This window comes from Pimephales promelas, chromosome 4, assembly GCF_988280905.1.
Source record: "Pimephales promelas chromosome 4, fPimPro1.hap1.1, whole genome shotgun sequence".
Lineage (NCBI taxonomy): Eukaryota > Metazoa > Chordata > Actinopteri > Cypriniformes > Leuciscidae > Pimephales > Pimephales promelas.
Window position 1 is genome coordinate 46,263,433 of NC_142772.1, and position 27,593 is coordinate 46,291,025.

The window sequence follows — 27,593 nt, forward strand, 5'->3', positions numbered from 1 at the left end:
TCAGAGTTCTACAAGTCCTCAAAAAGTAGGCTTGAGTTTGTCCACTTAGCAGCACATCCGCAAAACATTTCAGAAACTCAAGATCAAGAAACTAACGTTAACTGGAAATTAAAATAATAACAGGCCTTATTCATTCCATTTAGAAACATTTTGTTTCATATAGGCCTAAACTGCCTATAAAGGCTATGCATGTGATTTGATAATGAAAACATATTTGCCAAACGTTAAAATAAAGTTGTGAAAAGGAAAAGCTATTGGAGTCTATTTGCCAGCCCGATATGAACGTAATATTCTCCTTTGTCACCCTCCACATCTTTCCCTTCCTCTTTGTATCGTCTGTCTAATATAGACCTATATTAAAAACAAACAACTAAATAAATGCTCACCTAACCTGTTGCTATCCACCGATCCGGTGTTGTGGTTCTGACGACACCAAGCTTGAACGTCACGGCCGAGCGCCACTTGCCTATTTTAGTAATCACACAATAGCTTGACAATTTAATTGTCATTTTATATAAATATAGGCCTACATATTCTTTTTACTTCTTTTTTTTTTTTAATAGGAATTTCTTGGTAAAATATTTTATATTTTATTTTGCCTTTTCACGGACCACCTGCAGTACCTTCACGGACCACTAGTGGTCCACAGACCAGTTTGGGAATCGCTGCTATATATGAAGCGTATGGTTCTTTACTCAACTCTAAAGAAGCTTTTAAGCTAAAAAAAAGGTTCTATAATGACTAGAAAGAACCCTTTTGTCACAAAGGTTCTTTATAGGCTATTATTTATTCATATATTACATTATTCTGCAACATTTTGTGATTGTAATTGTTGTGGTAACTTAATATCACATTTGAATCATGCTGATTTTTGGAGTAGAAACACTGAAATGGCACTTTTCGTGTGATATAAATATATACATTGACTAACCCCCATATCTTGAATTTTGTGATCATTCATAAATACATTTTAGTGTCTTGATGTTTGTCAATAACATGAAATATTTAATCTGGAAAGGACAAAACAAATGATAATGAATGAACCCAACCCAAAAGGTTCCATATAGAACCTTTTTTCTGGTTACAAAGAACTATTATTGAACCATTAAAAAGGGTTCTATATAGAACCTTTTAGGAGTTCCAATTAGAACCTTTTAAGGTTCTATTTAGAACCTTTTCTTCTAAGGGTGTAGTCTCAAAGTGTCTTGTATAAAAGGCAGCTGTGCACACATGAAAGCATATGTCTGCCATCTGCAGGGTTTCTGTTTACATAAGATTATCTAATTTAAGAGGTGGTCATGTGATGATTGACGACCACTTGAGTGGATTGAGATTGAAAGCGGACTGCGGTCTACAGTCCAGTCGCGACCCGTCACGCTTGCCTTGCGCATCAGGCTGATATTTCAGAGTTATCTTTTCTTTAATTCTGTTTGAATTGGCCCGAACGCACCGGCCTCAGGTTCGCAGGACGTCCGTGGTGGTGATTTACGCATTCACCACTTGAGCTCGATTTGTTGCACTAAACATGAACTTTTGTCCCGTTTCAGAGCTGAGTTGTTTACTGTTGAAAGCTCAGCTGTCTTTGAAGTAAATCTCTCTTTTTGTTTCCTAAAGCTTTCACAGTGAAACTTTACCCAAGTTCAAAAGTGCAGCTTTTAGCCACTTTTATTTGAATTCTGATTTTTACATACACTACCGTTCAGAAGTTTGCTGTAAGATTTTCAAATAATTTATTCAGCAAGGATGCATTGCATTTAATCGAATAAAAGTGACCGTAAATACATTTATAATTTCTGTTTCATTAATTTCAGATGAATGACGTTCTTTTGAACAGTCTATTCATCAAAGAATCCTTAAATATATATTACGGTTTCGTCGGAAATATAATGAAGCACAACCGTTTCTAACATTGATGTTAAGAAATGTTTCTTGAGGATCAAATCATCATATTAGAATGATTTCTGAAGGATCATGTGACACTGAAGACATGCTGAAAAATCAGCTTAAATTGCAAGATTAAATTACATTTTAAAATGTAGTCAAATAGAAAACTAGTAGTTCAAATTGTAATGTTTTTTGACAAAAGTACTGATATTTCAAAAAAATAGTCACGCCAACCCAAAACTATTGAACGATTGTGTACGTTGGCTTGAAGTTGTTTTACTTACTAAGTAAATTTAGATTCCAAGTCAAAAGCATTAATTGAAATAGAAAGTTATTTTAAATATATATATATATATATATATATATATATATATATATATATAAAAAAAATTCACAATATTACTATTTTACTTTTAATCAAATAAATGCAGCCGTGGTGAGCATAAGAGACTTCTTTCAAAAACGTTTGACCGGTATTGCATTTAAAAGGGCAAATCAATTTATTGAATAATATGACTATGCATAATGCAGATGATATCATTATGATAGCAACAGAATTTGAAGGTGATGTGTGTAGTTTTAGCATCACAGTAAAGCAGTATGTTTTTCTGAGCATCCTGAATAGTGTAACCATGTAGTCATAAGTCTCCATCTGACACTTGAAGGCTTCTCTATGCGTCAATATGTTGTTTTGACACATTGGCTGTGTGTGTTTTCAGCTGACGGATGGAGGAAAGGCTGGTAAAGCGGGAGTCGCTGTGCGAGATCTGGTCCTGTCCATTGATGGCATCAGCACTGAAGGCATGAACCATCTTGAGGCTCAGAATAAGATTAAAGCCAGCACAGACAAACTCAACCTCTCGTTACAGAAGTAAGATCATGCATGCACTGCTTTGGGAATTGGCTAAATAAATGAATATATATATATATATATATATATATATAAATAATATGCTAAAAAAACGACATGCATTTTGAACACAAAAATATAGGAAATAGCACTTGTTTTTCTCTCAGGGTGATAACTGAAGTCCACTCACTGAATTTAAAATTAGATCATGTGACAACAATAGAGCATTGTACTTTTTGAAATCTTTATTATTTATTTATTTTTGATTAACTAGTTTTTATTTATTGTATATTTTATTTGTTTATAATAAAATAATAATAATTATTATTAATGTAATTATTATTTATTTATTTTCTCTCAATGTGATTTTATTTATTTTCTAAGGTTTGAAATGTTTATTTAGGAATAATGCCTTCTCTTGCACTTTCTTTTTTTTTAATATAGTTTTTTTTTAACTTGTTAAGCTGCAAACATGACAAAAACGGTCTCTGAAATGTTCCAAGACATTTGATAGCTTTGTGTGAGGAACAAAATAAAATTTGAAATGCCACTGAAAATCTTACCTTTATTTAAATCTCACTAAAATCTTACCTTTATCTAAATTTAAAGAAAGCTCTGACAACTAAAAAAGTAAAAATTGAAACCATCTCTACCACCCATGTTGTCATGTTGCAGAATCGCAAACACTCATTTTCTATCGTTAATGCAGTAAACTAGTGGAGCACAATTGTCCACACTTTTGAATGGTAAGGTATGTGTTTTGGGACCAGAGTAAGTGTGTTTTGCTTGAGTGTGTGTGCCAGCTTCCCTGTTTTGTCCACTAATGGAAAATTTTGTCTCACTGTCAAGCCATGGGAAACACACACACACACACACACACACGCACACACACATGCTGACACAAGAGACTCAGTGTGCCCAGTGGTGACAGAAAAACACTCATGGATTGGTCTAGTGGAAGTGAAAACAGAGAGAGAGAGAGAGAGAGAGAGAGAGAGAGAGAGAGACTGGCAGTGATGGACAGATAAATGAGCTGTGTCAAACAGTATGAATATGGGAGAAAATCAGATACAGGCCTAAATGTAAGATTTTAATTGCTTATAAAATTTCTATCCATTTAGATTACACAGTTTTAACATAAACAAACCAATAAACTTAAAGGGACACTTCAGGATTTAGCATTAAAGGGTTAGTTCACCCAAAAATGAAAATGAAGTCATTAATTACTCACCCCCATGCTGTTCCAATCTTCGGAACACAAATAAAGATATTTTTGATTGAATCTGAGAGCTGGATCAGTCCTAGATAGACTGCCTAAGGGACTGGCTCTTGACGGCCCATAAAGTCATTAAAGAAAAGGTTTAAATATTCCATGTGCCTACAGCGGCTCAATTATAAGTTTATCAAGCGACGAGACTACTTTTTGTGCGAAAAAAACATAAATAACGACTTTATTCGACTATTCCATTACTTCCTTATGGGCGCATGCGCGAGAACTGAGACGAGGACGTTCTCATTCGTCTACTTCTTGTTACCGGCTGCTCACCGCTTAGGAGTTTTACCGCCCCCTACCGTATAAGATGATGATCCATATATAAGGCGCTCCGGATTATAAGGAACACTGTCGTTTTTTGAGAAGATTAAAGGCTTTTAAGTGCACCTTATAGTGCGGAAAATACGCTAATTGAAAAGCGTATGTACAGCGCGCATCTTCCTCTGCTTGTAAACAGAAAGTTTTGCGCTTCCAGCTATATCAGCACATCATCTTATACGGTAGGGGGCGGTAAAACTCCTAAGCGGTGAGCAGCCGGTAACAAGTCGAAGGAGAACGTCCTCGTCTCAGTTCTCGCGCATGCGCCCATTAGGAAGTAATGGAATAGTTGAATAAAGTCGTTATTTATGTTTTTTTCGCACAAAAAGTAGTCTCGTCGCTTGATAAACGTATAATTGAGCCGCTGTAGGCACATGAAATATTTTTACCTTTTCTTTAATGACTTTATGGGCCGTCAAGAGCCAGTCCCTTAGGCAGTCTATCTAGGACTGATCCAGCTCTCAAATTCAATCAAAAATATCTTTATTTGTGTTCCGAAGATGAACGAAGGTCTTACGGGGTTGGTACAGCATGGGGGTGAGTAATTAATGACTTCATTTTCATTTTTGGGTGAACTAACCCTTTAAGCTTTGTATTAGTAGAAAACCTGTAGTATTTTCGAATTACCTACCAATGTTTCCCACCCTCATATCCCCCTGAGACGAGAGATTTATGTATTTTTTTGTCTGGAAAAAATCCTCAGATGACACAAAAATCGTCATTTTGCGTCACCTCCTGAGGATTTTATGTCCAAAAGCTAAAGACTACAGTCAGTCAGTAGTGTGTTTGTCCCGCATGTCCTCAACCCGATCTCACTCACAGAATGAACACATAGTGTCGGCCATCTTGTTTTGAAAGTTAAGCTAGCAGGCTCTTGTTCTGTGGAGAAAGCTGAATAGTCGGGGTTACCGTCCTCTTTTTCCCGGATATGTCCGGCCGTCGATGTCCAGGATTCAGCTTTTGCTTTCTGCAGTCGCCATTCATTGTTTACATGCACAGCTTTTGTTTCAATCTAACTTAATTTATTGCAATTGGTGAATCTGAATGCAGTGTTTACATGAACGCTAAACAAGTGATCGGTTGATGTGCGTTTTAACATTGCTAAGAAAAGACCGGTGCGTCTCACAGGTGTCGCTCACCGGTAATCGCCACCGGCCTCGCCCCGTTCTCCCGCGGCCCTCACTCGTCCCGCTCGCTACAGGAAAAATGATGAATGGCGACTGTAGAACGCAAAAGCCCAATCCCGGACATTTTGGGCGATCTCGAAACACATTTTCGGGTAGACTCATCTTGTAACCGAGACTTGTTGTTTAATGACTGCGCTCTGTCACCGGTAGGCGTGGCCTCCTAGGGCAGTGAAGCAAGTGCATTCTGGGAGTTGTTGTCTTTCATCCACATAAGCCAAAAACAGATTTTCTGGCTTTTCTCAGTCTAGAAAGCTCCAAATTCAAAAATAATTTCACATTTCTTCTACATAAATGACCCATTTTAAATACACCAGAGGTGAAGTATCCATTTAATGTGATGCATATTTGGGACATTCAGAAACAGTGATATTCGAGAACAACTGCCGCTGACTTTGCAACTTTGAAGACTTTTTTTTGTGTTCAAACATATAAAAAAAGCATAATTCGTCCTCTCCACATAAAAGAAAATAGATGCAAATAATTAATAACAAACTACTGTATGATATGCTTTTATTAGTGCAGAAAATCTTACCTGTTTCATTTATGACTGACAAGTATGCAGGTTTATAATGTTAAAACTGTGTAATCCAGATTTTTTTTTTTTTTTACTATTAAAATCAATTCTTACATGTATGCCTAAATATGTAAGACAATTGACTTCATCTCACCTATGTTCAAATACAGTGACAGCGATGGCAAATGAATCACATTCTCTTAGTTTTACTGGGGCTTAGTATTAATAGAACTATACCAGCATCAGCACCATCTGAAACCAGCAGTGTGTGTGTGTGTGTGTGTGTGTGCATACTTATTGAAGTGTGATATGCAGACCTTCATAGTTTATCTGCTGTACACCCAGCTCTATGCAAGTATGTGAAAGCACACACTTATCATGAGCTTGATTTCATGCATTTCTGAAATGTGTCAATGCAATAATGTTGCGATCTCAGTCTTTGATTCGAGAAGGACCTTGCCGAGCAATTTGGATCTTATATTCACGTTTATAGCAGCAACCAACGACATTGCTCACTTGACTACTGTAGTACATATACAGGGGTTGGACAATGAAACTGAAACACTGGCCAATGTTGGAGGTTTCACATCTATATGCCTGGCGGCCAATCTTCAGAGTGAAGCACGGGTGGATCAGTGATGGTTTGAGCTCCAATATCATGACAATCCTGATTGTATTTGATGGACACGACACTGCCGAGGACTACCAAACCCTTCTGGAGGATCATGAGCACCTGATGCTCATGATCATGCACCAACACACACAGCAAGACTTGTGACAGAAGGGTTTGATGAAGATGAAAGTGACGTTGAACATCTCCCATGGTCTGACAGTCACCAGATCTGAATATTATTGAGGTGTTTTGGAGGAGCGAGTCCACCAGCATCATATAGTGACCTGGACACTGTTCTGGAAGAGGAACGGCTCATAATCCCTCTGGTCACTGTGAAGGACTTCTATCTGTCAATTGGTGCTGTGTTTGGATGCAAAATGAGGCCCTCACCATTCTAACAAATTATTGTGTAGTAAAACCAGGTGTTTCAGTTTTTTTGTCCAACCCCTGTACGCAATTAACAGGCGCTTTTACCCACTACAAAAGGATACTTACAAAAAAAAAAACCGTACTTTTGTTGCATAAATTGCTTTCTGAAACATTCGAGAATAAAGTCATGAAAAAAAAAAATCTAGCTTACAGTGTTTGCATTGGTCTAACGCAAAGAGTCCAGCCATTCAATAACATCTGACTGACCGTATACCGATATTCTTATTTGAAGCACCATAAATATAATATGTTTCCAGTTTCCTGCACAGCGGTGATTCACTTTAGTCTGGGTTACCAGGTTATGTTGCGGTTTAGGGTTTAGTTTTACCTCTTATTATTCGTAATTACAGCAGACTGCAGGTAATGACTGATTTTATTCATTAAATTGCTTTTGTGTAAATCGGAAACAGCAGAGAATTTAACTTTTTTTAAAGCAAGACACTCAAAAACCAGACATTTGTACGGTTTTGTGTGTTCACGTGTGTGTCTTGTTTTTAGTGCTAATGGAGGACGCTTGCGTTTTATTGGAGAGTTATGTGGAGATGCCAAACTCGGCTTTAGCTGCAGTTATTGGGTAGAGATTTGGAGTTTTACAGGCTTTCTGTTGATTCTCATATATGACAGTAGATTACGCAGAGGGAACGAGAGACTCCATGTTAATTAAAAGCACATGCAGGGAATTGTTTTATTGATTTCTCCTGGTTTGTGTTCGCTGTGCCACTGTACTTCATCTCACTTACCATCAGATCAACTCAAACAGCTCATTTCTGAAGTTTATTCATTTTTTTAACTATTAATGAATTCATTCAAGTCCATTTATTAATTAATATTTATTTATTTACCATAAAGTCCATTTATTTATTGTATTTTCTCCTGAAGACCATTGTTAATTTGCTAAGGATTTTCATTTATGTTCCCCTTTAGACAATTAAAGACAATTAAAATTCCCATTTACAATTTTAAAGGGTTAGTTCACCCAAAAATGAAAATTCTGTCAGTATTTACTCACCCTCATGTTGTTCCAACCCCGTAAGACCTTCGTTCATCTTCGGAACACAAATTAAGATATTTAAGATATTAGGATCGCTCCTGTATACAGTCCATAGGCTTCTTGAGGGACTGGCTCTTGCTGTCCTCGAAAAGTCATTAAAGACATCGTTAAAATAGTCCAAGTGACTACAGGGGCTCAATCTTAAGTTTATCAAACGACGAGAACTCTTTTGTGCGCAAAAAAACAAAAAAATAACGACTTTATTTCAACTATTCGTTTATTTCTCCCTCTGCGCGAGTCAGGTTACTAGTTTAATAGCGTAAGCGTCTGTTATTGTACGTCACACACACATGACCAGCGTCGGCCAATAGTGAGCCTACGTGTGACGTAGCTCTACGCAATCACACTACGTTAACGGACTATAGGCTTATGGAGAAGGAAGTGAATAGTTGAAATAAAGTCGTTATTTTTGTTGTTTTTTTGCGCACAAAAGTGTTCTCGTCGTTTGATAAACTTAAGATTGAGCCCCTGTAGTCACTTGGACTATTTTAACGATGTCTTTAATGACTTTTCGGGGACAGCAAGAGCCAGTCCCTCAAGAAGCCTATGGACTGTATGCAGGAGCGATCTTAATATCTTAAATATCTTAATTTGTGTTCCGAAGATAAACGAAGGTCTTACGGGGTTGGAACAACATGAGGGTGAGTAAATACTGACAGAATTTTCATTTTTGGGTGAACTAACCCTTTAATTTCTTAAGGTTACTTCACCCGATCTCACGAGAATTCGTAAGAATTTTAAGAGGTGGCTAATTCGTAACAATTCGTACGACCTCACTCGTACGAATTAGTACGTTTTTGCTAAATCGTACATATTTTACGAATCGGCCAATTCGTATGAATTCGTACGAATGACCTACCCCTGACCCCGCCCCTAAACCTACCCAACACGTGGGTTTGGACAAATCGTACGAATTCATACGAGTGAGGTCGTATGAATTAGTACGAATTAGCCACTTTTTAATCGTACGAATTAATCGTGAGATAGCGTAGAGCGTGCCGCTCAAGCCTTTAAAGGGATACTCCACTTTTTTTTTTGGAAATAGGCTCATTTTACCACTCCCCCAGAGTTGAACAGTCGAGTTTTACCGTTTTCGAATGCATTCAGCCGATTTTCTGATATTTAGAAGAATATCAGTAACCAGACAGTTTCTGGTCTCATTGACTTCCATAGTATATTTTTTTTCCTACTATGGAAGCCAATGAGACCAGAAACTGTCTGGTTACTGATATTCTTCTAATTATCAAAAAAATCAGCTGAATGCATTCGAAAACGGTCAAACCCAACTGTTTAACTCTGTTAAAAAAATAAATAAATAAAATGGGAGAACTCATTGTGATTTTATTTATTATAGACCATTAAGATGATCATATATTATTAAGCTATTGTTGGTTTGATGTTTTTGAAACTTCATTTTTAGTCCGTTTTTAATATTTTGGTCTTTCCCTATTTAAGTAGATAGGAGCTGTGTACTGATTTTTCCTCAGTGACGTGTTGTGTTTGCTGGATGTTTATATTGGCCGTTCTGAGACACTGCAGGCTTCTGTTTCGACATTAATGAACTAAAATGAGTTTATATACACTAAAATAACAAATACAGCACTTTGGGGAAAAATAATTGAACAGCTTGAATCACGTAAACTAAGCTAAACAACAAATCTTGTTAAGCTAAATAACAAATATCATTCTTTATTCCCTTATTTGTGTGTGTGTTCTTGATTCTGTGCGTGTGTTGTTTGTGTTATGGTCCAGATTTGACGTTTTGTTAGGCCACAACACACAAATGATCCTCACTGGTTCTGAACGCTTAAACACACACACGAGTGCCAGATCCTAATCAGAGCTCAGATTAAACTGACCACACAACTTCTTAGGCACAGAATACGTCAAACATGGCGTCAGATTCAACCATTTACTGCAGGGTTGAACGCAGGTTACTTGATTACATGGGTTTGTGGGAAGTGTTTTGCTGACCGATTGGAGCTTGATTTAATTAAAACATTTAAACTCCATCCCAATCCACTTTTGAATAACCTCAGGACCATAACAAAACCTGACATGGGTTCATATCCCAAGAGAGAGAGAGAGGAAAAAGAGCTAATCTGGTCCGCTAACAGTCTTTATCATATTAATATCTTCCTTCTTTTGACTTAATTTTTGCTCTTAATGTCTGTAACTCATTACTCTTTTATCTCTAAACTCTGTCTGTGAGTGTATTCTGAGGACTGAAAAGCGTAAGCTGCAGCTTGTCATGTGTGTGTTGGCGTTCACAGGATATCACAGCTGGATAAAATCCCATTTTCAATTAGCAAGATACAGCAGGATAAAAATCAACATTTGGAAGAGAGTTCAAAGCGTAATTAAATTCCCACCAACGTAGAAATTTGTAATATTTCGAAAAAAGATTTAATAATTATCCTCCTTCATGTTTGCTCTCTTGATTGAAAACTGATATATCAATTTCTGATTTTAACATTGCATCACCCAGAAATGAACAGACAGTATGGCTTTCTTCTGTGGAACACAACTAAAGATGTTAAGTATGATATATAATGCCCAAGTTGCTCTTTTTCAAGTGACAAAATAACAAAAAGGTTAAAAAAAAAAAAGACTACACAATATTAATTTAGGATTAACCTTCCCTTTAAAGCTGATGTGAGTGATTTCTGCTCCCCTAGTGTCACCACATGGTATTGCAATTTCATACAGGTGTCCCGAACACTTTGCCATTGGTCCATTTTTCAGCACATTGAGTTCTTGAGTTGAGCTATATAAAGAAAGTGGTAACACTTTACAATAAGGTTCATTAGTTAACATTAGTAAATGCATTAACTAACACGAACTAACGATGAGCAATGCATTAGTTACAGTGTTTATTAATCTTTGTTAATACAAATACAGCTGTTCATTGTGCGTTCATGTTAGTTCACAGTCCATTAACTAATGTTAACTAATACAAACTTTGATTTTAATAAAGTATTAGTAAATGTTGGAATTAATATTAACTAAGATTAATAAATGCTGAAGAAGTATTGTTCACATATTGTACATGTTAACCAATGTTAACTAATGAACCTTATTGTAAAGTGTTACCAGGGAAGTTATATGTTCGTTTAGATCAGTGTATTGGGTTATTTAACCCTGTAAAACCTGTCAAAAGCCTGAAATAATAGCATTTTTTTTTAAATGGAACATTTTATTTAAACTTTCGACTAAATATTCTGTAAACAAAAAAATCTAAAAATACATGTCTTTTTATTTTTCTCCCTGTTTAATCTTGTCTAGGAGAATCAATTGAGATAATAGAGATCTAATTTGTTTAGTTTCGTTCCTGTGGGTTGTTTTTGAATACTGGGTTTGTTAAAATAACTACTTCATAAGTACCAATCAATGCATTTAATACAAAGGATTCAGGAAAGTAACATGAATTAAACCAGGATAGTTTCTCTCTCTCGCTCTCTGGCGCTGTTCTGGCAGTCTTCTGTGGATCTATATTGAGCGTACTGAGAACAGATTATTAGCTCATAAGTGCACCACTCACATATTCATCTGACCGGATCAACAGTGCTAAACCCGACCCGAACCGCTGGATCTCACTCCGTGGAGGGATGAAGTTACGTGTGTATGTGTTTCCATGCAAAGAGTCAATGCATCTCCTGTTATATAACACACTCTTCAAGATGTGAGTGGCTATATTTAATGGACACAATTATATTCAGAAGCTAAATGTGATAAAACCTCCCTTTGGGAATATCCTTAAAGGTCAAAATGATTCTTAAATACATTTAAAGAAAACTTGAGAGATGTGTGAGATTGTTCTAGAAGGTCTTCAGAGATGATAACTGATATGCCAACCTCACACAGACACACACACCAAAAGTTCAAACCATAGTTTTAGTTTAATAACACACCACATCACGCAAGTTTCAAACCAAACCTGACCTGGTTTCTTTTAATTGACGCAAACCTAAATCTGTTTTCCCCTGCAGGCGAAATAATTGTTGAAGCGTTCAAAGAACTTCCACGCAGTTGTTCCGTGTCATTATAAATACATGCCTGTGATTTTATTGCAAACCACAGTTCGACGTTCCTTATGTAATGCCACTGCCAGCACTAGTTGTGAGTCATTAATGTTTTTGTCCATTGTTTTGTATTCCAACAGAGCTTCCAGTCTTCCAAAACCAGATGTGGCACCAAAGGTATGAGATTTACACACACATAAAGCCAGCGAGAGCGCACAACTGGAGTATTGTGAATGGATTGTTTGTGTGTATGTCATTATACCCCTCTAAGACAAACACACAGCTCTATATGTATGCATTAGTTTTAGTTTTGCATTGCAACGCGCCTCAGTTCAGTCTTATCGGTTGTCTTCAGAATAGAAAACTAGTACACTGCATATTGAACATTTAATAATGCATACTACCTATTTTTTTTCAAATATTATATGAAACCGTAATTATATGCAACTTGCAGTGTGCTAGGTGTCACATGATGCATGCTTCTCATTACAGTACATTGCATGTTTCATTTGGAAAGTTGCTGTCCATTTATAATCTCTTATCAGTCCCTCCAGGATTTCACGATTTTGTTTTGTGATTTTTGCGATCAAAATGACTGATTTTGTGGTGGTAATTTCCAAAAATTAGTGAAAAAATTTGCGATTTATATATAACATTTACCATAATAGTATTCAGTCCTTCCAGAAAAACGCTGAGTTTTTTTGTGATTGTTGCGGGCAAAAATTGATTGATTAGCCTGCTCGGCCCGTTTTCTTTAAAAATGCGATGGAATATGCGGGATATTTATGCAATTTTATGCGATGAAATTGCAGGAATTTGCAAAAATTGAGAGAACTTGCAAAAATTGTGGTTTGATGAAAAAGATTTCTCTTTTTCAGTGATTCCCCCAACATCCTGTTCTCACTAGGCTAATGTAAGAGTCATTTCTTATTACTTCCTTTGATAAGCAAGCATACTACATCATAGAAAGTGCTGGGAATATTTAATTTCTCATCTTGTTTTATTTCAGACTATAACGAGTGTAAATAAGGTGTGGCCCCTTTAAGAGCTGCTCTGATGCTACTTCTTTTATCTTATGTTGTTTATTAAGTAACGATGTGACGGTAGAACGTGTGAGACAGTTATACGAGTTCGATTTGTGAGATGTCAATCGCCTCCGTGAGTCTGTCCGGCGTCGCGTAATTGCGTCACTTCATAACGTTCCCATGGAAACAGGGGGAAATGGCTGTTCTTGTGTGAAGCAAACGGAACATTTTTTAACTTTCTACTAAAATACACGTGACTTTTTTTTGCAACGAAAATGCGAGGATTATGAAATTATGCAAACCCCGCATATTTTGCAAGGAAATCGGCAATTTATGCGGCGTAAGTGCGGCGTATTTGAAAAAATGCGGCCCCCGCATATGCGGACTTTGGCTGATTTTGCATTGAATTCAGCGATCGCATAATCGCGTTTTTCTGGAGGGACTGCTCAGTAATCCTTACTGTCGGTTCATGTCAGCAATAAATATCTGAAAATAATGCTTTTTCACTTGACAGAAATATTGCATAATACATGTACATTCTGTTTCACATACAATTTTTTAAATAGTATATACTGTGTGTGCAGTATTCAGTAAGTAGTCAGCTAGTATTCCATTCTGAACATTTTACTACACACTATTTAGGTTTACATAGGTGTAATAGCATCTGCTGAATAACCCATTCGTTGTTGTGTGCTATCTTGTCGTTTTGTTTGAGTCCTGCATGTGCTTTCATTTAGGATGTTTCTGTGGAAATCATCAAACCCGTCCCCATGACAACCTGCATTCCATCTTCCTCTGACATCACAAACTCCACCCACATCACTCCATCCTCCAATAGGGGCGCTCGTTCGTTTGGAGGGGCGGGGTCACCACACATAGCCTCCATTCCCTCCGCCGCATCTGCTTTTGCACTCGCCTCCTCAGCTCAAAGCCCTTATCCACTGGCTCCGCCTACTCCTACTGATGGCTCGCCAAATCATATACCGTCGGTGCCCCGCCCTTCGGTGTATAACACACCCATCTATCTCTACTCCAATGAGAATGCTTGTGAAGTTGCCATGGGCCAGAGGCGGGGTCTGTTGGAAAGCCAGGGTGAGAGCTCTCAGCTGAATGGGTAAGAGTTTGATTGACAATGTGATGCCCCTCCCACCCTATAAACTTATCCTACCTTCATGTGCTATCGGAAATTTCCTACTTCACACTTTTGAAGGTGAAATTACAAGCTTGTTGCATTAAAGAGCTTTGCTGTCGGAAAGAGCAGGAATCTTGGAGGACACCAGGTTTGTTCTTGCCTATTTATTGGGAAAATCGTATTTGATATTTTAGCGGTATTCATTGACAACCAAATAAACATTCACCGATCACTATGCTATCTGATGATTCTGGAATTTCGTTCAAATACAGGCTATTTCCGCTAAAACTTACAATGCTCAATAATAAAATTATCCAATACAATACACGCACAAAATTATCACGAATTTCCCAGTGGTAAACATGGCTTGAGAGGGCGTTCATATCCAATTTTTAAGTCAGGAAACTCGTGTTTACGATATTTCCGAAAGCATGTGATGGCAGCAATAGAGCTCAAAAGTGACACCAACTTTTCAGAGGTCTGGGTTCTGAAAGTAGATTTCCTATTCATTTTCTCCGTTTCAGAAAATACACAACCTACCAGCTCTGAGATGAATCACAACATTACAGCATTTGATTTGAAGGAAAAACAAATTGTTACTATACAGTAAGACAAAGCCGCAAGACTGTATACTTGCAGGTTTGCTGGGTCTCTCTGCATGATCAGGCTGGTCTGTTGGCTGGTTTTAGGGAGGATTTGGGCATCTTTAAGCCGGTCAGACTGGGAGACCACCTGGTTCGTCTTTTGCTAAACCAGCTTTTTCAAGTCAGGGTTGTTTTAGTTAACTAAAAAACATATTTTATTTCAGCTAGTTTCCAAAGAAACATTTCTCAATTTCATTTAGTTTAACAGGATTATTTCACTTTAAAAAAAACTTTTGCTGATAATTTACTCACCCCCATGTCATCCAAGATGTCCATTTCTTTCTTTCTTCGGTCGAAAATAAATAGTTTTTGATGAAAACATTCCAGGATTTTACTCCATATAATCAAGTTCAATGGGAACCAACCGTTTCAAGGTCCAAATGACAGTTTCAGTGCAGCTTCAAAGGGCTTTAAACGACACCAATGAATGAAAGAAAATGAACAAATCTTTTTTCGAGTCATTTAGTTAATTTAGTTTGTTGAATGAACCAAATGACTCGAAAAAAGATTTGTTCCTTGATGAACGAGTTCGAACAGCAGAGCAAGGCGAGCATTTGTGCTTATAAAACGTAAACTTTTTTATTTATTTTTTAAAAGACTGATTGTTTCGCTAGATTATAAGACCCTTATTCATTGTCTGGTGTCGTTTAAAGCCCTTTGAAGCTGCACTGAAACTCTCATTTGGACCTTGAACTGTTTGGTTCCCATTGAAGTCCATTATATGGAGAAAATCCTGGAAAATTTTCATCAAAACCTTAATTTCTTTTCGACTGAAGAAAGAATGACATAGACATCTTGGATGACATGGGGGAGAGTATATTATCAGCAAAAGTTTTTTTTTAAAAGTGAACTACTCGTTTAATGTACTAAAATAACTGAAATGTATTAAAAAAATACTAAAGCTTTCAATTTAAAATTAAAGCAGAAAATAAAAAAACTATAATTATAACACTACAAGTTACAATACAAATATTTATATCTTAAATTCTTCACTTTCAAATGTTCAAACCCTCAACCACGTTTTATTTTGGTGAAACATTAGTTAAATGCTGTAAACTTCCGTACACCAAAATGTTGGAAAATATGCTAATGTGAATGTAAATGAAGTAAACCTAGCACACATTACATTCCCAAATGTACATTAAAGTGGAGTTTGAGTTTTTTGCATTTACCGTGAAACAGGCTGCTCTGAAAACAAGCTCTTATAAGCGTGTAAATAAACACGGCACCACTGTTCATTCTGAAACACGCAGCGCATCAGATTACGCATTTCATTAATTAAATCACAGCTTTTTATTTGGTAATCACGATTTGATCAGTTTTATTTTGATTAATTGTGCTGCACCATTTGTTCATCTTAATGATACATTCAATTTAATTAATTTAAAATCAATTTAATTGATTGGCTTGTTCATAAACTCACAAATCCTCGTTTGGGAAACCATGCTGTAATGCAACAATATTAATGTTACAATCGGTTGCAGCAAGGAGGAAACAGGATCTACATGCAGCAGCGGCAGCTTTATTTAAAGACTAACTCAATATTTCCATTCTTCCTCATTTTTGTATTTTTTCTTATATTTGTTTAATATATTTTTGGGGGGTCTTTATTCCAGAATGTTGTTTCATGGACTCGCAGCATCTCTCTGTATCTCTTTTCGTTCAGTGACGTACAGTATGTGAGATTTAGTTTGTTTATGAGTGGTTGTCAGTGGCTCTGATGTACGTGTGTATATTTAGATCTGCGTAATGGTATCCATTCTGTGTTTTGGTGTGTGTGTGAATCAGGGCTCTCCCTTGGATAATGTCCCAGGGGAAGCTCAGATGTATTTCGAGTGTGTGCAAACCCCCCTTCTGGGTTTCATATTTTAATGATGGATTTAAAGTGCTGATTGACGTTATTACGCAGAAGAACTATCTAATTACACATGCTGATGCACACACACGCACGTCTCATCAGATCAGTGTGTTTGTTGTGATGCATTTTGTTTGTTTCTAACAACTTTAATAGTATAATATCAGCCTGACAACAGCGCATATTATGGTTTAATCACCCAATAAACCCGTTCTGCTTTTCGTTAAGTGCTTATAATGGCATACTATTTTTTTGCAATATGCAGTATGTGCACATTGTAGTATGCATGGGACACTGGGCTGACCTAGTATGCTAGTATTTCATTCTGAGAGCATTACTGTATATTCACTTGATAAAGAGGAGAGAAAGAGTAAAATATTAGAGACGTGGGAGAGAAAACGGACGAAAACCAAATGCTTCTCGTCATAGTGTGGTTCCTCCTCCCTCTCTTGTAAACTCTGATAAATCCTCCTCATTATCCTCATACAGCTGTACATTAAAGAGTCAAATCAGTGCCAAGCCTGTGTCTGTGATTTTTATAGGCAACTGTTGAGAAACCATATTCCTCCTTAATGCAACCCTGTGTGTACCTGGTTCTGGATACTGTACTTAGTTTGGATGGAAATAATTCTTCTGGATTGAGTTTGTCTTGCTCTTTGTCGACCGATATGGTTGATGCTGATATCAATATCTTAAGAGCAGGGTGGCATATATATATCTGGGATATACAGTTTGTAATGTAATTTACAATTGCTTTATTTACACAATATTGAACACACAGAATACATTTGAGAACAGAAAATGTGCACAATTTTGGGAGCTGGTCTGGCCAATTTATTGATCTACCACATTTTTATGTTTGTCTACCAAACAAACTGAAAACTTACATTTGCGATGAAGTTTAAAAAGTAATTTAAATATGATCCTAATATTAATATTTTATTTGTAAATATTATTATTTACCTAAATATTCTATATTATTCTGGAAATCTTTCTGGTCACTCACTTTATACAGTAATTACTAAATGTACAGTAAATGCACAGTTAAATTAGCTGTTGTTTAATTCATTTGTATTTCATTTTCATTCATTTGTATTTGTGCCTCAACCATCCACATTTGACAGTTTGATTGTTTTTAATGATATACATACAGTATATATATATATATATATATATATATATATATATATATATATATATATATAGTTTTGTGTGTGTCTTCAGCTGTTGGTCTGTCTCAGAGGGGTTTAGGAATCAGTGTTGTTGTGTATATTGAGTTAGTGATGATTGTGTGTTTAATGGTTATTTTCTCCTCTATGTGCTTTTCAGCAGATGACTCCAGCCATAAAGTCAGTACCAAATAGATGCTCCTTTCATTGTGTGTTTGTGTGTGTGTGTGTTGCCTAATATGTGTTTTTTCCAGGGAAATTCACAAATATATTTGTTTTTTTTAATGGCAGCACTTTGCTTTTATTTAACTTTATTTAAACTTGAACACTAAGACTTATGATGGCAGATAAATAAACAAAAAATAAACCAGTTACTGAGCAAATCATTAAAGTTTTACACAATCCCTTACAAAAGTAAGCTTACTGTGGCATAGCCTATGTTGACAAATATCAGATGGTAATACCATGGTATTTGGATGTGTTTTGTAGCACTAAATGATTACCATATTCATAGTATTTGATAAAGAATACCACTGCAGTATCATGATTATACCATGTCCAAAAATAAAAAGATAGAATTACATGGTAATGAATGGCCACCATAAAAAAATATAATAATAAATAAATTCTACATGGTAGAATTAGTACTTTTTTATTATTAATGTAGTATCCCTGATTATGTAACAATGACTTTTAAAGGTAAAATTCACCCAAAAATGAAAATTCAGTCATTATTTAGCCTCCTGTCATTCCAAACCCCAAAGATAACTCTGTGCCTCCATTGACAGCCAACTACCAATTTGACGCTCCAAAAAGTTCATTAAAGATATCATAAAACTAATCTATATGAATTGAGCGGGTATAGTCCAAATTTTCTGAGAGACTCGATCGCTTTATGATGAACAGATTCGATTTAGGCTTTACTTAACATAAAAACATTGATCAACGAACATAAACAAAAGCTCAACTGAACTTGGTTGTTGAAGCTCAAACGTGGGTCAGGGTTAAAATTATCCCATATTTTATTTAAAAATATTTTCATATGTGTTCCGAAGATGAACGAAAGTCTTATGGGTTTAGAACGACATGAGGGGGAGTAATTGATGACGGAATTTTAATTTTGGGGTGAACTATCCCTTTAATACAGAGCACACACGCAAGCAAAGTAAAGCTGGGTTTGTGTTTCATTGTTTGTCTGTTTTCATTGCATGAGCTTGACGTGAGTTTGATGATATGCATGTCATGTTCCAACTGAGATGTGTTTTATCGCAGTGGTGGTCTTCAGGTAGCAGCTTTTTTTACTCGCATATCAGTTTGTCAAACACACGGGCTTAGCAAATGAAACCTGCCAACACTCTTTCGTCACACACGCGGTCCTCAGCCTTACAGCGTTGATTTATTGACAGCTTATGAATGCTGTACGTGTCGGTACAGACGTGCTTTGGCACGATCAACATGTACTGGATGAAAAAAAGTTGCTTTTTGAGTGATTGGATTGACTAGCTTGTAGATTTCGGACGTTTTACTGAAATCTCAGACTTCATAAACCTGTTGCATGTCTTTTATTCCATGTGCAGCAGCGCCATCTTCTGGTCTCGTGCATTTTAAACTTTCATTTCCTCAACTACAAGGTTTCTTTGAGGATTTTAGAACTTAAAGTCCCCGTGAACCGGAAGTCGCAAACGATTTTTCTCCAGTGCTGTGACGTATTTCCAAGTGAAACGGAATATTGAACAGAGGGCAGGGTTTTACTCTAGCGCTCCTCCTCTCCATCTCTCGCTCATTGTAAACTAACGGTTTGAGGGGAGTGGTTAAGCGTTTCCCCACCCAAACTGTGAAACCTACGTCATCAGAAAAAGAAACCGTTCCAGACCGGAAGTAACTTTTCAGATTTTGATTAAAGATTACCAAGGTAAAACATTTTTTTAATATATTTTTACTTGCACGGATTAATTGTTCACCACAAGACTAGTAATATGCGCTAACAAAGTAAATAGGTTCAATTTTGATTTCACAGGGACTTTAAAAGCTCAAGTTTTTGGTTAAGATGATGTTCACTTGATTAATTTTTTCAGATCTAAATTAGTACTTTTTGAATTCAAGTTACTTTACAGGTTTTACTTTGGCAACTATACAGGTCAGAATACCAAAGTCACAGCAGTAAAACTACAAATGTACTTGATAAAAAAAAAAGTACAGGAAAATTATTGCACAAGTTTATTAATTACGAGCCTGTTGCATGCGTTTCATTTTCTTGGGTGAGATTTTGAAACTCACAGTTTTTAACTAAATGAATGCTTTTTATATTCAAGTCACATTACAAAGATTACCTTTGGTAACCACACAGTTGGCCAAAATACCATAGTTGTACTCAATATTAATATGTGATATTAATTGCAAAAGTTCAATTTTAATACTCATTTTCATATCGATCATGAGGCTGTGGCACATGTTTTGTTTCATGTGCAGCAGCGCCATCTACTGGTCGAGTGCATTTATTCCAACTTTTATTTCCTCAACATGAGTGTAAATGTACTGGATATTAGTAATTACAGGAAAATTGTGAAAGTTTATACTCTACTAACAGTGATTTTACATTAGACTACTAAAAACGCAGTATTTTGGCAGAAGCTATGGTTATCATACATAATTTGAATAATATTTGACTCAAATGCCTCCAAAAGCTGTCCATTATGTGATGACAATTTTTTATTTGATTCTTCATAGTGGTCCTCCAGCTGTGTCTAAGTGAGTACATCTGTCATGTGTGTAAAACTCATCTGATTGAGAATGATTACAAAGTTTTAACTTTCTTATTCCTTTTCTTATGCCTCCTTCCTCGTTCAGAAAACCTCCAGTTTACAGGTAAAGGGGGATGAGCAGCAGCAGTGTTCTTCTCACTCAAATTTTCAGTTGCTTCATTTGATGTGCAGCATGATTACATGTACACACGACTAACAGTCAGTATCTCTCTTTGTGTGTGTGTGTGTGTGTGTGTGCGTGTAGACTTCCTCGTAAGCCTATCACAGAGACAGACATTGAGTTTTACCACATCCCAACTCACGGTGATGCCAGCAGGAAACGCATCATGGAGGACACGGAGGACTGGCGCCCACGGACAGGAACTTCACAGTCCCGATCCTTCCGGATCCTGGCCCAAATCACCGGCACTGAATCTGAACTTGGTGAGAGTGGAAAAAAAAATATTCAATAATAAAAAAAATATTTAAATAATATATATATATATATATATTATTTTATTTGATTGTTCCTTTTTTGTAGTTTTTTTTATTTGCAACATCTGATTTATTTATTTTTTATAAATGTTTTTCTAGGTCCACTTATTTCATTTAATTATTAGATGTAGAAATTAGTAATGTATTGATTGCAACACACTTTTATGTTAGAAAAAAATATGCCCTCATTTATTATTTTATATATTTTATTTTATTATTTATATATATATATATATATATATATATATATATATATATATATGAAGAGTTCAGATGCAAAAGCCTCTAAATGCCATTTGAAATTTTCTTCTAAAATGACCATTTTTATCAAACTTGTATATTTAAGTTCAGTAATTTCACTTAAATGACAATTAATAGGTAATCTTCATTGCCATTTAAGTGAAATTACTGAACTTAGATATACAAGCTTGATAAAAATGATCATTTTAGAAGAAAAGTTCAAACGGCACTTAGAGGCTTTTGCATCTGAACTCTTCATATATATATATATATATATTATATATATATATATATATATATATATATATATATATATTCTGGAACCCGATATTGATGCATTATATACATTTTGGTCCTAAATTAAAATGTTGGTCCTCATAATAAACAGGCAGAATGCATTTCTGTGTAAATCGTTCATAAAAACATTCTTAGATAAAATGCCCCAATTGAATTCAATTTCACAGTACTATGCGTAACAATGGTTTTACAATCCATTTACACACACATTTGTTCTGCACATGTTTCATGAATGAGGCCCATTGTGTGCAAAACCTTCAATACTGATTCTGAGATTAAGATTGAAATTGAGATTTTAAACAGGAATTGTGATGTTTTAAATTGAATTTCAGTGAACAGGAGGAAGTAAGAGAATGTGAATGTGTCTTTACCTCTATCTATCACACAAAAGCATGTCATGATGAATGTTTTCTGTTTCTCTGTATCAGATCCCTCACATGAGGCTGAATCTGCAAAGAAGACAACAAAGTAAGTTCCTCTTCCTGCCAGTGTGTGTTTGCTCGTATTTGTTTGGGGTCGCTGTACCGTGTGTGTGCTGTTTTTGACCCGTGTGATTTTGACATTTTCTGGTGTTAAAGCTCTGGCTCTAGTTAACCAGCATGTGCAGATCACAAATAGTGCACAAAAATAGTGTTTTTCTTTATTTCTCAACCCTGAAAATGTCAATCTTCAACCTCATAAGCGTTTTAATTTATTTTCTGTTTCGGTTTGCAATTTTGCAACCTTTACTAGACTATTTGTGTGATTTAGTAATTTTGTTGTAATAATAACCATTCAATATTTAACCCTTTAAAGCTTTATATATAAAATAATAGTCTAATAATATAAAAATAATAAAAATAGTCTAAATAATAATTAAAATTTTTTTTTTAATGGAACGGTTTATTAAATCTATATTTTGAAAAAAATCTAAAAAATGTTTTTTGTGTGTGCGTTTTTTTTTTTTTTTTTTGTAAAGTACCGTATTTTAAATATAGGCTCTTATTTTATGGCTCATATAGTACGATATAGTGAGAAGAATAAACACCAACATTTTCTTCAGAGGCCCAAACTGAGCAAAAATATGTAATTTGATGTGTAGTTGCTGATATATATGAACAAAATAAATATAACACACTAAAATTAATATAAATATTAATTGTCACTATGTATCTCCCAATAATATGCGATGATATTTAAATGCTTAGTTTTACAATACAATGATAATTGAGAGGTGAACAAATAAACGTTCCTCTAAAGTCTGATTGATATTCACATTTTAAAAGGCCTTTTATAAAATAAAATGGACGAATAATCAAGTAAACCTAAGTTGCTTTAGTCCAGTTAGTGCTGAATTATTATTAATTGAAATATGGATAATAATATAAAAGTTATTCTTATGTCGACTTTACAAAAATCAGTAAATATTTCACAGTAAAAAGACACGAGCTGAAGGGAGCATGAAGTTTTCAACAGGGTTCTCATAAAAGTTTTAATCTTGTTGATAATTTAAAGACCTTAGAAATTTGTGTATCAAATTTGATACAGTATGCAATGCATTATAATGTCAGATTAAATAGACAAAATGTATAAAATAGTATAGTAACTAATAAACATATTCTCATAGTTAAAGAGATCTTTAATTGAGCTCATTAAAGATCAATTCCAAATATTCAAATAAGGGTTTCATTGTTGAGATTGATGAATGCGGTCAAAGCTAAAATTTGTGTAAAAATGTAGAAACTGTCGTGAGATTATTATTTTGCACTTCCACATATAAGCAATATTGAGAGTATTATAGTTATTATAATACAGTGTGTGTTGTGTATCTTTAATGCTTGTTAGAGTGAGACATCAGGCAGATTATAGGTGTGGGACTGAGTTACTGAAGTGAGTTTGAAGTTGGGCGGGGCTTGATTTTGTCCATGGGGAACTTGATTGGATGGTTGTGGCTTGCTATTGGTGGATCTCATGTGAGTGACAGGTTGATTGTCAATTTTGTTGACTTTAATGTGTTTGTAGTGGCGTTTTCTGTCTGCATGGTTTATCTGAGTGCCGTTGACATCAACTTCTTGAGCTTTTCATACTGTCCTGTTTCTGTTTTTCTCTCTCTTGTTCATTTCCTGTGAACAGGGTTATGAAGATTAATCCTGAGATTGGACCCAAATATCATAAGCTCAGAGACTGGCACCATGGAGTGTCTGCTCGAACCCTTAACGTCCTCAGCCTGTTGTAGATGTGTGTGTGTGTGTGTGTGTGTGAGTGGGTCTGTGTGGGATGCTTCTAATCTGAAGAGAGACTGTGACTGAAGCTTTATCAGAAAAACTTGTGTGTGTGTGTGTGTGTGTGTGTAGATTTAACCCTTATGCTGCATTAGGGACATTTTTGGTCTTTTGCAGTTTAATTTCTTTGACCATTTTGGCTGTTTTAATGCAAATGGTATGAAATTTGGCAAAATTGTGACTTTTTGGATACATGTAAAAAAAGTGATCCCATTTTGCAAAATATGTATAACACACACTGTGTAGATCAAATAGTAACACTCAGCACCATAAAGACCAAAAATGGCCCATTGAAACCCATTAAAACGTTGTTTAAATCTGAGGCTGTCAGTAAGACATGAAACATGATTTTTGCACAAACATCCTTTCATTTTGAAGCAAAAGCATTATATTTGCATTATATAGTGTATTCCACCAGATGACGTCACTACATATTTATTCCCTATGGGTGGAAATGCACCTTATTTTAGGCAATAGGCAATGTTTAATAGGTGGCCATTTTTGGTCTCTAACGCGCTAAGTGGGATTTTTTGCAAAGTGGGACTGTGATAATCCAAATCTAAAGTTTTCTCTTTGCATTTAGTTTATTGAAAATAATTGAATTTTTGTGTTTTTTCCTCTTATACAAATCGATGGTTTCGCAAACAAAACTGGTAATTAAAGGGTTAAAATCCTGAAATTGAATACATTTTTGGTAGTTATGATGAGGACTGATGCTGGTTAAAAGATTTAACTTGGTAAAAGTGGAAAATAATAATAATATATAATATTTTAGGCAATGTTTAATATGTGGCCATTTTTGGTCCTTAATGCACTCAATGGTGTTAAAAATCTAATGCAGCACAAGGGTTAAGGCAGCGTGTGTTGTAGCTGCGCTACAGTATTACACATTTGGCTTTCTGTGAGGTTTCAGCTTTTGATCTTTTGGTTCCTATATGAAGGAACGTTCTGGGCATAATATACAACTCCATACAACATCTGTAAAATAATTTCACCTCATCTGTCATCAAACAACTCAAACTCCGCATTTAGAGAAATGCATTTATGGACGTCTAGAAGGAAATACGTTCTACGGTGAAATGTGCAGCTCATGCTTAATAGGTTTAGTTCTTTATTATTTTGGTTAAAATGATTCTTCTACTTCACAGAATGTGTCTTAATTGCATGCTCATGTCATGACACAAGATCGAAATGCAGTTTTATGACACTATCTTAGCATGTTTTTCAAAATTGTGTTTATTTGAATATTTATTTGGTGCCCTATTGACTTCTATTGTGTTTGCGTTGCTGTAAATATAATTTATTTTTAGAAATTTTCTGTCACAGATGCTTTTCAACAACGTTTTAGACCCAGAACATTCATTTTAACACGGCTGATTTTTATTTCATGCTTGAAAAATGTACAATTTATTTTCATTCATCATTTAATTCCTTTCCTGCAAAATTAGAATAAAGTGGCCTGTATTTCCTGTGGCTTTTTCTCTATTTCTCCTCCTTTGTGTCTGTTTTTATCTATTTCTTTCTGCTTTTCCCTCTGTTGCGGCACTGAAATACATCATATCCTGAAATCCAATCCCAGTCAGTTCTGTTCACTGTAAGATCCACGAGTATAGGATTATTTAGCACAACAGATGTTATTGATATTGTTAATGATATTTAACTGACCGGTTGCATAAGTCATTAATTATTCATTTAAAAGACCCACTTTCAATTTTCACAGTATAAAGATCCAGTAATGGTTGTTATGACTTATGACTGTCCAAATGGGTCATAAAGTCATAAAGTTTTATTCACAGTAATAGGAAAAACAGCTTCACGCATTTAACTTCTGTAATGTTGTGAAGCAACATATTTGATCAGAAATTATATAATACAATTGGTTATTGTACTTCCCCCATTCACATGACTTTGGTTTAAAGGGATACATTTTACAACTCCCTCAGAGTGAAACAGTCGAGTTTTACCGTTTTCGAATCCATTCAGCCGATTTTCTGTTATTTAGAAGAATATCTCTAACCAGACAGTTTCTGGTCTCATTGACTTCCATAGTATATATATGGAAGTCAATGAGACCATAAACGATCTGGTTACTGATATTCTTCTAAATAGCAGAAAATCGGCTGAATTGATTCAAAAACGGTAAAACTCAACTGTTTAACTTTTAAAATGAGCCTATTTCCAAAAAATAGTGAAGTATCCCTTTAAGAGACGGAGAAAGATTGAACAGTCATATATGAATATGTCAGTTTATCTGCTGCTGCAGTGATCATGTTTTCCACTAGAGGACAGCACTGATTCACTTCTGAGAGTTTGCTGACAGTGGGATCCTGATCTTCTTCACAGGCTTCACTGGTGAGATTATGACACAATGCGATGTCTTAACATCTCTTTCAATTATGGTACGTTACCCCTGACACTGTGAACACAGGTTTAAATGCATTCTCTTTTCTTGTTTCTTCATTAAAGGGGAGGTCATTCTTTATAAACACTTTTTGTTTTTGTTAGACTGGTTGAAACTTTCTTCACATCCTTACAGCAAATCAATAATAGAAGTGGTCTAAATATTAAAACATTTACATATATCTTCTGTGGAAGTCTCAGGACCAAAAAAGGCAGAAATCTCTACTTCAACAGCACTTATTTTACTGAAGACTTTTCAAAGGGTTTGTTCATATATCATATATCAAAAATGTTTTTTTTTCTGCCTGTTGAAATTGAAAACTGAGTCAAGGGCTGAGAAGTAGCTTAGATTTGGCATGTAGTTTTGCACTTTGACTGAGAGGTTTCGAAAATCGTGTGACATGAAAACGATTTTCCTTTCTATATTCTGAAGACTTTTACAAACTGGTTGTTCATATACTGTATCATAAATCAAAAATGCCTTTTTTTCTGCTTGTTTCTGTTCTGATTTATGGACTATAGAGTTATAAAAAGAGATCTCCAAAATCTCCTCTGTATGCTGTCAACAAAATGAAACACTAATTTTGAACCTGGCTATGTCTGTTCAAACTTCTGTTCTGGAAATGTATGAAAATTAGTTCATATTGAATTAGATAATTCCTCATTTGCATATATAAGCATACATTTTCAGAGAAATGCAAAAATACATTTCCAGTTTTAATACAAAAACATTATTAAAACCATGCAGAATGTAAACTCCATTTATTAATGTATGTTATTGTTAAGATTAAAGGGCCAGTTCACTTTGAAATTAATTTTTGGTATGTTTTATCTTACCTCAAGGACATCCAAGATGTAGGCGTCTTTGTTTCCACAGTAGTTTCAATTTTGATATTTTTAGGTCAAACCGTTTGTGTCCATCAGTCATATAATGGAGGTCTATGGTCACCACCTCAAAGAGCATGCACAGAAAAGTCCAAATTAAACATGATTTAATGACTCGTAAATGTAAGTACACATTGATGGCCTAAGACACGAAACGAGCGGTTTGTGTGAGAAAACGAACAGTATTTATATCGTTTTTACCTCTTGTAATCACAGCCACGTCCAAGTGATCTGAGGGCGCGGGCGCTTCGGTCTGCTTTTTTATAATGGTTTTGTATTATATTGCTTTTTGCTTTTGTATAATGGTT

General features: G+C 35.4%; 1 protein-coding gene across 6 annotated transcripts in view; it reads left to right on the forward strand.

The window, feature by feature from the left end:
- Positions 1–27,593, forward strand: part of pdlim5a (PDZ and LIM domain 5a) — a 61,571-nt gene that overhangs the window by 19,601 nt on the left and 14,377 nt on the right. The window contains exons 3-9 of one of the 6 annotated variants that reach the window (XM_089130611.1): positions 2,604–2,755; positions 12,282–12,318; positions 13,904–14,280; positions 20,694–20,714; positions 20,814–20,831; positions 20,973–21,151; positions 22,168–22,207. In XM_089130611.1, the coding sequence (XP_088986737.1) occupies positions 2,604–2,755; positions 12,282–12,318; positions 13,904–14,280; positions 20,694–20,714; positions 20,814–20,831; positions 20,973–21,151; positions 22,168–22,207 (824 nt within the window). Of the gene's footprint in view, positions 1–2,603; positions 2,756–12,281; positions 12,319–13,903; positions 14,281–18,126; positions 18,147–20,693; positions 20,715–20,813; positions 20,832–20,972; positions 21,152–22,167; positions 22,208–27,593 lie in introns of all 6 variants that reach the window. The other 5 variants (XM_039685089.2, XM_039685090.2, XM_039685093.2 and 2 more) reach the window with 5 other exon arrangements.